Source organism: Rhinatrema bivittatum, chromosome 4 (genome assembly GCF_901001135.1).
Source record: "Rhinatrema bivittatum chromosome 4, aRhiBiv1.1, whole genome shotgun sequence".
In the NCBI taxonomy this organism is placed as follows: domain Eukaryota; kingdom Metazoa; phylum Chordata; class Amphibia; order Gymnophiona; family Rhinatrematidae; genus Rhinatrema; species Rhinatrema bivittatum.
Window position 1 is genome coordinate 485,807,573 of NC_042618.1, and position 13,557 is coordinate 485,821,129.

At 43.2% G+C, this 13,557-nt stretch overlaps 1 protein-coding gene across 1 annotated transcript in view; it reads right to left on the reverse strand.

Moving 5' to 3' along the window:
* Positions 1–13,557, reverse strand: part of RFX4 (regulatory factor X4) — a 501,498-nt gene that overhangs the window by 111,701 nt on the left and 376,240 nt on the right. The window contains 1 exon segment of the mRNA XM_029597552.1: positions 5,157–5,316. Coding sequence (XP_029453412.1) covers positions 5,157–5,316 — 160 coding nt within the window.

Here is a 13,557-nt window from a genome sequence, read left to right on the forward strand (position 1 = left end):
AGTGTCTGCCTCCCCATCAGCAGCCCCTAATGACAGGACAGACACTGGCCTTCGTTATACTGAATGTTCTTAATGAGGTGCTTTACATGCTGCCTTAATCCTGGTCTCCTCTCTCTGAAGTCTAGGGCTCTTGAACAGTATAACTACTATGCATTTGTATATGGATAAAAGGAGCACGCAGGGGGGTTATTTTGTTTCTTTGGTTAGAGTTTTTAGTTTAGTTTAATTTTAACATTTTTTATTTTGTTTTGTTTTAGTATGTGCTATTAGCATGCACTCGATCATTTTAACCTGAGATTAAAAACTGTTTTAGAAGCACCTCTGGGCTTTTCTTGTATCCCCTCATCTTACTCAACCCATTGGTCTAGATGGGGCAGGAATGATCCCCAGTCATTCCTGCCCTGCTGGTGAGGTATTTGAAAGTGGCATGGCTGATGTTATTTCGATATACATAAGACAAAACGTTGACTGCAATATGTTTTAAATTAATGGTACTCAGAGAGGAAATTAGAAATAATATTTAAACATATTTTAAGTGGACCATCATTCAACCTCTGCGAATGTTGGGACCACTTTTGTTAGTTGCAAATTTTTTCACGTTAGGGTCTTCTTTAATCATCGGTCCTTTTTATCCACACAAAAATAGTTTTTTAGAAATTTATTATTTTAAAGTAAAATCGAGATACTTCCCCCATTTAGGCACAGCCCGACCCCATATCCTGTTTTGCATTTGCTGCCTCAGGAGCTATCCTTGTTTACTCTCAAAGCCAGAAATTAGTATCTCATACAATAAGTAGTTGTTCTCTGTAATGAAAAAACATTTTAGCGCATACAAGGTACCGTATATATACGGGACATAGATAGAGACTTCTCATTCTTATTCCAATAAGCTCACAGTTTAAATATCACTGTATTGAAGCACCGATTGGAACTGCTCACCAACGCCATCAGACAAACTTGGAGAAAGAACTGCACATGTACATTTTTAAATGTATACTAACGTAATACGTAGCAATGACGTAAGCTGCCAAAAAAAGCGTGCAAGCTGTCAAAAACCACTTAGATGTAGAACCACAAAGAGGGATCTATTATATACTAATGAGGACAGAATTAGAAACTCTGAAGAATATGGACCATTCTATTTCACGGTTTAATTCACTTGAGGCAACTGATTGGAGATGAAAAATCACCGCAACACCCTGGTTTGACGGTTCGAATCTCCTCTAGGATCTTTATTGTGTGAAAAAAGAAATTGTCTATTAGAATATAAGGCCCGCTTATACGCTGCTTTAATTGATGATACGGGATAGCCTCGTTGCAAAAGTTTTTTCACACAATAAAGATCCTAGAGAGGATTCAAATTGTCAAACCAGGGTGTTGCGGCACACCACCCTGTCGTCATCAATTTGTAGAGCCATTCAGAGACATTGGAATATCTTACAACAAGTACATCCTGTATACCACTCTCCTTTAAGATTCACCTATTCACGAGGATGAAATCTCTGCAATCATGTAGTTCACTCGGCATTTTACAATCCACCTAGACAAATGGACCTTGATTTAGAACCATGTGAATGTGACATTTGGCTGTTGAAGAGTCCTTGTACATCTATTAAATCACCTTCAGGACGTGAGTTTCTTTTACCAACAGAATTTACCTGCAGATTTTCTTTTGTAGTGTATTTAATCAGTTGCCTGTGTAATTTAAGATATGTTGGTATGACCAAATGCAAAATTAAAACCTGGCTAATTGAACATCGTAGTTGCTTGAAAACCAATAAGGTTGAAGCTCCATTGGTATCTCACTTTTTGGAAATTCAGCATACCTTTGAAGATAGCCGATGGAATATTTTAGAAGTTATACCATCACATTGGTGTAGGGGTGACCGTGTAAAGAAATTGAAGCAATGTGAACAATGGATTTTTCGTCTCCAGTCAGTTGCCCCAATTGGATTAAACCATGAAATAGAATTGTCCATATTCTTCTGAGTTTCTAATTCTGTCCTTATTAGTATATAATAGATCCCTCTTTTTGGTTCTAGATCTAAGTGGTTTTTGACAGCTTGCGTGCTTTTTTTGGCAGCTTACGTCATTGCTACGTATTACGTTAGTATACATTTAAAAATGTACATGTGCAGTTCTTTCTCCAAGTTTGTCTGATGGCGTTGGTAAGCAGTTCCAATCGGTGCTTCAATACAGTGATATTTAAACTGTGAGCTTTTTTGAATAAGAATGAGAAGTCTCTATCTATGTCCCGTATATATACTTTGTATGCACTAAAATGATGTTTTTTCGTTACAGAGAACAACTACTTATTGTATGAGATACAAATTCCTGGCTTTGAGACTAAAACAAGGATAGCTCCTAAGGCAACGAAAGAGAAATGGTACATCGCGTCGGGCTGTGCCTAAATGGGGAAAGTATCTAGATTTTACTTTAAAATCAAAAATTACTAAAAAAACTACTTTTTGAGTGGATAAAAAGGACCGATGATTAAGGAAGACCCTAACGCGAAAAAATTGGGCAGCTAACAAAAGTGGTCCCAACATTCGCAGAGGGGTAAATTTTAAAAGATACGCGCAGGCGTCCATGTGCTAGCGCTATCTGGCGCACACTCATGGATGCCCAATTTTATAACATGTGTACGCAGGTGCACTCATGTTATAAAATTTGGGGTCGGCAAGCACAAGGGGGTGCACACTAGTGCATCTTGTGCGCGCTGACGCCTGCATCCTTCACCCGTTCCCTCCCAGGCCGCTCCAATTTAGGAGCAGCCTTTGAGGGAACTTCCCTTCCCCATACTCTATCCTTCGCACCCCTTCCCCTAACCTTCTCACCTCGTAGCCCTATTTTAACCCCCCCAACCTTTATTGTACCTCTTGTGCCTGCCGGCACGTGATCCTCCAACACAGCAGCAAATGGCCGCTGTGCTGGAGGTCTCTGACTCCACCCCGCCCCCCCGGACCATCCCGCCCCTCTTTCAAAGCCCCGGCGCGCATAGGGCTTTGAAAATCCAGCCCAGAGGGTGATATCATGGTCCACTTAAAATATGTTTAAATATTATTTCTAACTTCCTCTCTGAGTACTATTAATTGAAAACATATTGCAGTCACCTGTATATCAGAAGATCGTCTGCATGATATAGACTGATTTATGTTACGATTCCTCCCGTAGCTGGTGCCACTGGAGGCCTCTCACCTTTCTCTGGAGGCTGCTCCAAAGCCGGGGCCCTGCCTGAACTGGCTTTCCGGATTTTGCTCCACGGCCTGGGAGGCCTTCGATGTCATCGGGGCCTGCCTGAGGCCTGCTCCAGTCTCAGCTTGGACTTTCTGGTTTGGGCCCCGCCCTTCTCTCTAAGGGGTCGGCCCGCAACTTCTCTCTATACTTATAGGGCCAGCCATGTGTGGCCCATCGGAACTCCTCCCAGGGAGTTGCCTACTTTCTGGCCTATAAAAGGGCTTCACTTTCAGTTCTGCCTTGCCTTGCATCGGAGTTTCCTGCTCCTGGAAGTCTTGCCTTCCAGCGCTCTGTCAGGTCCATGTTCTTCGTTGGAGCTCCATGTCCTATGTTACCTGTTCCTGATGTTCATGTTCCAGTTCCGTTCCTGATGTCCGTGATCCTGTCCTGATGCCCGTTACCCTTGGTTCCTCGTCGCAATCCTTCTTCATGTCCGCAGCTCAAGCCTCCGGAGGGACCCTCCTGCCTGAAGCCAAGTCCCATCTTGGTCCTGTATCCTTGCCTGAAGCCAAGTCCCGTCTTGGTCCTGTGTTTTGAATTTTGTCTTGCCCTCGGATACTTGAGCTTGCTCCATCCATGCCTAAGACTCTGACTGAACCTGTGCCATTCCCGCATGGTCCGCGACCAGTCTAGGATGGGCTGTGTAGGGCACGCCTTGGTACAGGCTTCTACAGTATCTTCGCCATGTTCCAGCTTCAGCTATTCCACACCTCATCTGGAGCCTGCTTCACACTCTAGCGTGGTCCGTGACCAGTCCCATTGGGTCTGCCCATTTACGGTGGGCTGTGTAGGGTGTGCTGCGAGGTAGGGCTCAACCCAGTACTTCGCTTGCTTCTGAATCTTTGCCTGAATACCTTGAACCTTGCCTCGTTTGAGTCCTTGTCTTCAGTGCCTTGTTCCTGTGTCTTCGTTTCCAGTGCCTTGTCCTGAGCCTTCGTCTGCCCTCGTCCGGAGTCCAGCCTGCTGCTTCTTGCCATTCCAGCGGCAGGTCCGAAAGGGCCAGGAACATTCGGAGGACTGTCCATTACCAACATCATGATTGTTGGTTCCAGAAGCATGCAGGTCCGGCAGAGGGTTGGACTGTCAGCTTCCACCCATGCTGGGACGTGCCTCGCCTACCCTCGGTGCTTGCTGGATTAGTCTGGGACTGTGCCGAGGCTCAAGGGCACACAATCCCCTCGAGTGGGACCGCTCCCTCAGCGCTCCCATAACATTTATAGTGTGATCTACGATTTTTTATGTTATTTCGAGCCATGGATGGGGGAGGGGAGGAAGAGGGTCCTGGGTTGGGGTGATACCAGAGAATCCTGGATGAGGTGGCTTCTCTAAAAAATTTTAATTATGGATTTAGGCAAGGAATGGAGGAGGAGCCCCTGCCAGAAGGAACAGACGAAAATATGAAAACACTTTTTTTTTCATTTTCGTTTACAAAACAAAATGGAATGAAAGCATATCCCTAATGGATAATATAATTGTGCATACACTGCCTAGGACTTTTACCAAAATTTGACCAAGGTTTGGTTTCTTGATGTAATTTAATATAAAAAAAAATATAAAGAAAGCTTAATTCAAGAAATCTGCATCTAATATTTTTGGGGAAAAAAAAAGTTCTTTTAAGTAACTTTAAGAACCTCAAATATTCTTGCAGATTTAAAGAACTAGTTTGCAAAATTTTTTGAAATGTTTGCACCACTCTAGCCATCACTATCCTGTCCTATTCCATTCACTACTTTCCTTTTCCGATCTGCTCCATCTAGATGCTTATCTTGTTTGCAGTTGAATAAATTGATTCATAATAAGATAACGACTTCCCACGTTCAAAGAACATCTTTGAGAGAGCAAGAATTTCAAATAAAAAATCTCAGCTTACAGGGCACGGTTCCAACTATTACATTAGGCTTCCTCCCAAATGGCCCTACCCATGCTGTTCTCTGTGTGGATAGACAGGGATCCTGTGTGCAACTGCGGATGATGGAACAGGAGGACTCCTCACAGAGGGTACTTGAGAGCTCTCTGCCGGGCCACTGGCTGCTGTCGTCACAGTGTAGGTCAGAGACCATGTGTAAGATTGCATTGTACCTGCAAAGCAACAAAATATATATTTATTAATCTTTTCTTAAAAATCATTTTTCTTGCATAATACTGAAAAGTACAGCATGATATAAATCACATTAAAGATGTTTTTATCACATGACTGTGCAAGAATAGTTATATTAGAATTGCAAATGTAATTATAGCATATTCCACTTTCATGCACACCTCCTAGGACCTTAAAAAACGTGTGTGAGGAGTACATCTACAATTTCTTACATCCAACTGACATTTCCTGCTCTTGTATCATGGAACAGTTATCACTCATCTTGGATAATTTACCAGGTTCCCTGCACAAACTTTGAGAGTCATTTATCAAATCGCGTATGCAAATTTTAAAATTTTTTCCAACTGGGAGGCGTTAGGGTGGAGTGAATTAAAAAGAGAGGTGCTTAGCATTGTGTGTGATAGTGTAATGCATGCTATTGTGGGCTTTAATACTGAAAATAAGTACAACTTGGAGAGGGAGGGAGAGAGAGAGAGCCTCTGGGGAGGCACACATGATAGTCTACTTTTTATACCACTGTAAGAGGGGGTATTCTGAACTCGGGGTAAGGTTTTGGTGTTGTGCTGGGTTTTGGGGGGCAGTTTTACATGCACAGTCAGAGGTACAAACAGCACAGTTACCATCAGTGAAGATTTTATGTGAATTGGAGTGATGAAAGGTACACAAAGATGAAATTTGTACATTGTACTCTTGACCTAGCTTGATGCACTCTTTACCTAGCTGCTATCAAGCTAGGTCGAGAGTACAATGTACAGATCTCATCTTTGTGTACCTGTCATCACTCCAAATCACAAAGTCTTCACACACCATGCGCCTTGAATATAACAAATTGAATTAGGATAACCAATGTATTGAATCTCTCATATTAGTAAGATTTTCATGTGTTTGAGTATGTAAATTATTGTAGGAACATTCCCATAAGGAGATATATTCTTTAGAGACCTTTTTCTTTATTATTACGATGTCCAACCTCTTGCACTGCATCCAGTCAATCATCTTGTAGTACCATAGTGTCAGTGAAGATGCCTTCACGTCCAAACAAGTATATAAAATACAAGTTTTAGCCAAAACAAGTGCAATTTGTATGAAATGTTTTGAATTATTCAACAATTTGGTTGTTCATATTCATAAACTGAGTAATAAACATTGGCCTGTATACATGGGTTTAAAGGAGGTTACACTTTCTATAACCATGAATATTTTATCCCAAAAATCAAACAATAAAGAATAAAGTACAAATGTATATATTCAGTTATCTTAAATTTTACATTTGATACATAATGGTGAATTCGTTGTATTTATTTATTTATTTTATATTTATTTAGAACTTTTATATACTGACATTTACATACAACTGGGGTAAAAAACTTAAAAGAAAGGAAAAATAATAGTTACATCTAACAGGGATATCGTGAGGAACGGGGGAGAGAGAGAAAAAGGTCAGGGAGACCTAGAGAGAGAAGGAGTATAGAAAGGAGGATACAGTAATTATATAACGAATTAGTTAACAGTACTTATATTACAAGTTATATAACAAATTATTTAGCAGTAGTTATACTACATTATATTACCTTACAATTATGTTATAAGGCTAAGTGGTCAGGGGTATGGTAGGATTAAGTAAATGCTTGTTTGAACAGCAAGGTTTTCAACTTTTTCTTGAAGGTTGTTGTACAGTGTTCTAGGTGTAGGTCAGGTGGCATTGAGTTCCATAAAGTTGGACCTGCTATGGACAGGGCTCGTTCTCGGGTGGAGGTGAGCTGGCTGAGTTTGTGCACAGGGATTGACAGGATACCTAAGTAGGCGGATCTGGTTGGTCTGCTGGAGGTATGATACTGGAGAGAATCATTGAGCCAATGAATCTCTTTATTGTGTAGGGTTTTGTGGATAATTGTTAGGCTTTTATGAAGGATTCTAGCCGGGATAGGTAGCCAATGGAGATCTCTGAGGATTGGGGTGATGTGGTCCAATCTGCGTGAATTGGTGAGGATTCTAGCTGCTGCGTTTTGCAGCATTTGCAGCGGTTTGGTTATGATTGTGGGCAGACCCAAGAGTAGGGCATTGCAATAGTCGATCTTTGTGAATAGAGTGGCTTGGAGGACTGTTCGGAAGTCGCTGTGGTGTAGGAGGGGTCTTAAATTCTTCAGTATATGTTGTTTATAGAAGCAGTCCTTTGTTGTGTTAGTTATGTGTTTTTGGAGATTGAGGTGGTTATCCAGGGTGACCCCTAGATCTCTGACATGTTGTGAGAAGGAATGGGGGGGGATGAAGAGAGGGTGGGATATGGCGGGCTGGGGAGATAAAAAGTAGTTCTGTTTTTGAGGTGTTTAGGGCGAGGTTGAGGTTGGTGAGAAGACTGTTAATTGAGGTGAGGGGAGGGCGAAAGAAAGTTCCCTCCAAGGCCGCTCCGATTTCGGAGCGGCCTCGGAGGGAACGGTGACAGGCTGCGCGGCTCGGCAGCCTTGCGCGCACCGATCCAGGATTTTAGAAGATACGCGCGTAACCCTTTTAAAATCTGGCCCTTAGTTTCAAAGTAGTCAAATATTTATTGAAACTAATATATACCCTCAGTGGAAAAGTGCATATAGTGGAGTGCCTGAAGGATCTGTACTAGGACCATGCTTTTCAATATAATTTATAAATGATCTGGAAAGGAATACGACAAGAGAGGTAATCAAATTTGCAGATGATACAAAATTGTTCAGAGTAGTTAAATCACAAGCAGATTGTGATAAATTGCAGGAGGACCTTGAGAGACTGGAAAATTGGGCATCCAAATGGCAGATGAAATTTAATGTGGATAAGTGCAAGGTGATGCATATAGGGAAAAATAACCCCTGCTGTATAATAATAATAGCTTGTATTAACGTCCTCTCATTAGCTATCCCATGTCTAACCTAACAAATTGAGTTTGGTCCTGAGAAACTAAACAAGGAATAACCTAGCTCAGTCGATTTGCCAAAATTACCACTAAAAGTTTAATATCCACATTGATTAAAGAAATACGACGATAGGATTGTGGAAATGTTGGATCTTTACCCAGTTTAGGGAAGACCATTATAAGTGTTTGATTTGCTTCAGTAGGGAAAGATCCCAGATGTAAGCAATGATCATGATCATACATACGAAGAAGCAGATCTAATATGGCGGTTGACAGTGCCCACGCCATCCTGGGGATGCCGGGGAGGTTGGCGTTGGTTGGCGGAGGCTGCCATTATCCCAATGATTGAAAGTGCAGGGAAAAAAGAGGTGAGCATGAGCGCAACAGTACCCCTCTTCTTAGCACCCCTCCCCAGGGGTTTCAGCTTCCTGGGGTGAGCCAGATGGAATTGCCTGATTAGTTCTTTGTCAAGAATATTACTTGCGGGTTCCCAGCTATTTTCCTCTGGTCTGACTTCTTCCCAGGAATTAAGATATTCCCATCGTCTCCTATGTCTCCCCACATCAAGGATGTAATCTACCTGGTAGGTTATGTCTTCCTCCACAGAGAGGGGTTGCGGCTCAGGTGAATTCATCGAAAACTTGGATAAGATGAGTGGTTTCAGCAGGGAGATGTGGACGGCATTGTGGATTTTTAATGATGATGGTAACAGCAAGCTGTACGTGACTGGACCCAGGCGATTTAGTATTGGAAATGGTCCTATATACCGAGGTGCAAAACGAACTGAAGGCAATTTGAGACGAGTGAACAGGTACTTAACTATACCTTATCCCCGGGTTATAGTTGTGGAGCTGCTCTGTGATGGGCATCATAAAACTTCTTTGCTTGTTGTCCAGCTTTTTGAAGAAGTTCTTTTGTATGTTCCCACAGCTGATACAATTCCTGTGCTAAAGCTTGAGCGGCTGGAGAAGTTATTGATAAGAGCATTGTTAATGGAGGTAAAGGCTGGTGACCATAGACAAGTTGAAAGGGCGAAGAGCCTGTGGAAGCTGAAGGATGTGAATTCAGCGCAAATTTTGCCCAGGGGAGCAGTTCGGCCCAATTGTTCTGTATGGAGTTGACGTAAGATCGGAGAAACTGCTTTAATGTGCGGTTCATCCTTTCGGTCTGTCCGTTGGCTTGTGGATGGTAGCCCGGGTAGTGCCACCAAATGTGCCATTTTGGAAAACCGGTCAACGATGATCCATATGGTGTTGTTACCACTAGACACAGGGAGATCAACGATAAAGTCTGGGCAAAGGTTGGAGAAGGCCCCAGGGACGACCAGCAGATGGTTTCTGTCTGGCGCACGTACAGCAAGATTCTACATAGGTTCGGACGTCTTCTTTCATCGAAGGCCACCAATAGTATCTCTCCAAGGTGGACAGAGTTCTGGATTGCCCAGGGTGACCTGCAAGACTTGAGTCATGAGCCCACCTGAGGATCTTCTTCCTGAGTGCCCGGGGTACCACGGTTTTTCCGACTGGAACTGTGTGTGTGGCTGAGAGGAGCACCCGAGCAGGGTCAATGATATGCCTCAGAGTGTCCGGGATATCTTCTGGTGTAAATGAGCAAGAAAGAGCATCCGAGAGGGTGTTCTTGTCTGCTGGGCGATACCTCAGAAGGAAATTGCATCTGTTGAAAAACAACGACCAGCGAGCTTGTCTGTGGTTCAAGCGTTCTGCATGACGCAAATATTAAAGGTTTTCATGGTCAGTAAAAACCGTTATTTGGTGTGGAGCATCTTTGAGCCATGGGCGCCACTCCTCGAACGCCAATTTGATTGCAAGTAACCCTTTATCTCCTATTCCATAGTTTTGCTCGGCAGGGGAGAAACGTCGAGAGAAAAATGAGCATAAGTGGAGCATATGAGTATCACTGTGTTGGCTGAGGACAGTGCCAACTCCGACGTTCGAGGCGTCTAACTCGACTACGAAAGGTCGTTGAAGATCAGGGTGGTGAAGACATGGCTTCTGAAGAAAGGATTTTTTGAGTCCTTGGAAGACTGATACGGCTTTAGGGGACCACTGAGAGGGATTGGCTCCCTTGCGTATCATGGCGGTAAGAGGCGCGGTCAATGTGGAATAGGGATGAATGAATGACCTATAGTAGTTGGTAAATCCTAGAAAACAGCGTAGAGCCTTTAGGCCAGTAGGTTGAGGCCAGTCCCGAATGCTCTTAGTTTTCTGTGGGTCCATCTGGAACCCTGACTGGACACAACATATCCTAAAAATGGAATGGACTCCTGGTGGAAGGCACACTTTTCTAGTTTGGAATATAGATGGTTATCTCTGAGTCTCTGAAGAACTTTGGAAACGTCCAAATGGTTAGTCTGGAGATCCTGGGAAAAGCCTAGTATATTGTCCAAATATACTACTACGCAGTCGTACAACATGTCTCTGAAGATTTCATTCATCATGTTTTGGAATACTGCTGTTTTCCATTCATCGCCCCAGCGTATAAGAACAAGATTATATGCTCCTCTGAGATCAAGCTTTGTGAATATTCTGGCTCCTTGGAGCCGATTAAAAAGTTTGGAGATCAACGGCAGTGGGTAGCGGTCCTTCATGGTGATCTCGTTTAACCCACGGTAGTCTATACTTGGGCGAAGGTTTCCGTCCTTCTTGCCCACAAAAAAGAATCCAGCTCCAGCCAGAGATTTTGAAGGATGTCTGAAGCCCTTTGCCAAGTTCTCCAGGATGTAGGTAGACATAGCCTTTGTCTCGGATAAAGAAAGTGGGTACACCCTTCTTTTTGGAGGTTCGGAACATGGTACTAAGTTGATGGCACAGTCAAAAGATCGGTGAGGTGGCAAAGTATCCACCGCTTGCTTAGAAAATATGTCCTGGTAGGACTGGTACTGTGGAGGTAGGCCTGTAAGAGAGGTGGTAGTAGTCAGGCAAGGCATGGGAGTCACTGCCTCTAGGCATCTTCCATGGCAGGCTTTTCCCCATTGAGAAAGTTCCATGGTACTCCAATCGAATTGGGTGAGTGAATTTGAAGCCATGGTATTCCGAGTACCACCGGATGTATAGCTTTATCCAGGACTAGAAATGTAATGGTCTCAGAATGCAGAGACCCAGTGTGGAGGCGAAGCAGCTGAATAGTAAAAAAGACCTCACCAGGTAAAGGCTCGCCCTGTATGGTCGACAGTAGTAGTGTATACAGAAATTCCAGATCAGTAACCAAAGGAAAAAGCTCATTGTGCTGAATGAATCTGTCATCAAAGGCACTAATCTTTTCCCTTGCACAAATGCAAAGGGAAAGGGAGAAGTGGATAACAAAATTCAACTAAATAAGTCACAAAAGGAGTCCAGGAACAGCAGTAACCCGAACGAGGAAAGATGGAAAGCTATGAGCACAAATGCTCGTAGTTTGGGCAATAAAATCCCAGATCTGCAAGCCCTAATGGTAGAGGTGGACTTGGACATTGTTGCTGTCACGGAGACATGGTTCACAGAATCTCACGATTGGGATACAGCAATACCAGGCTGTAACTTGTTAAGGAAGGACAGAGGGGATAGGAAAGGGGGAGGACTGGCTCTTTATATCAGAAACAATATCCAAGCATCTGAGCTACAAGGAAGATGGAGCAATGAAGAAGCACTATGGGCCAACCTAAAAAAAAGATGGGATATCCATTTTTATTGGAGTGGTTTACAGGCCTCCAAACCAAAAGGAAGAGTTTGACAGAGATATGGTTGAAGACATCCAAAAGATGGGAAAGAAGGGAGAAGTGGTGATTGTTGGAGACTTTAATTTGCCGAATGTAGAGTGGAGAATCCCATCTGCAGAATCTAACAATAGTAGAGAAATAGTGGATGCTCTGCAAGGAGCTTTGTTCAAACAAATGGTACTGGAACCCACGAGAGAGGGAGCTATACTTGATTTAGTGCTCACTAATGGAGATAATGTCTCTGATGTCCAGGTGGACGCCCACATCAGCACCAGTGATCATCAAACGGTATGGTTTAATATCACAAAAAGGATACAGAAAAGAAGTACATGGACCCAAGTTTTCCAGTTCAAAAACACGGACGTTGATGAAATGGGGAAATACCTGGAGGAAGAACTAGTAGGCTGGGAGAATGAGAGAGATGTGGAACAACAGTAGACCAAACTAAAAGGAGCAATTACCAAGGGAACTAATCTATATGTTAGAAAAGTAAAGAAAAGCAAAAGAAAAATGAAACCTATCTGGTTCTCAAAGGAGGTGGCTGACAAAATAAAGGTTAAAAGAACAGCGTTCAAGAAATATAAAGGATCCCAAAGGGAGGAGCACAAAGAAGAATATCTAGTAGAACTGAGGGAGACAAAGAAAGTAATCAAGAAGGCAAAAAGTCAAGCGGAAGAAGGGATTGCCAAAGAGGTAAAGAGAGGTGACAAAACATTTTTCAGATAAATCAGTGAAAGGAGAAAAGTTCAAAGTGGTATAGTGAAATTGAAAGGTGAAAAGGATCAATGTGTGGAGAGAGACGAAGAAATGGCAGAAATATTAAACGAATACTTCAGTTCTGTGTTCACTAAAGAAGACCCTGGAGAAGGACCGTCGCTAGTTAACAAGAAACTAGAGGGGAATGGAGTAGATGTAACTCCATTTACAGTAGAGAATGTATGGGAAGAGCTGGGGAAACTGAAAGTAGACAAAGCCATGGGGCCTGATGAGGTTCATCCCAGGATACTGAGGGAGCTCAGAAATGTGCTGGCGGGTCCGCTATGTGACCTGTTCAATAGATCCCTAGAAACGGGAGTGGTGCTGAGTGATTGGAGAAGAGCGGTGGTGGTCCCGCTTCACAAGAGTGGAAACAGAGGCTGGTAACTACAGACTGGTTAGTCTCACCTCGGTGGTGGGAAAAGTAATGGAGTCGCTGTTAAAAGAAAGAATAGTGAACTATCTATAGTCGGAAGAATTGCTGGACCAGAAGCAGCATGGATTCACCAGGGGAAGATCCTGTCAGACAAATCTGATTGACTTTTTTGACTGGGTAACCAAGGAATTGGATCGAGGAAGAGCGCTCGATGTCATCTACTTGGGCTTCAGCAAAGCTTTTGATACGGTTCCGCACAAGAGACTGGTGAATAAAATGAGAAGCTTAGGAGTGAGTGCCGAGGTGGTGGCCTGGATTGCAAACTGGTTGATGGACAGAAGACAATGTGTGATGGTAAATGGAACTTACTCTGAAGAGAGAGAGGTGTTGAGCGGAGTGCCACAAGGATCAGTGTTGGGGCCGGTCTTGTTCAATATCTTTGTGAGCTGGGATGGGATAGAAGGTAAGGTTTGTCTTTTTGTGGATGATACTAA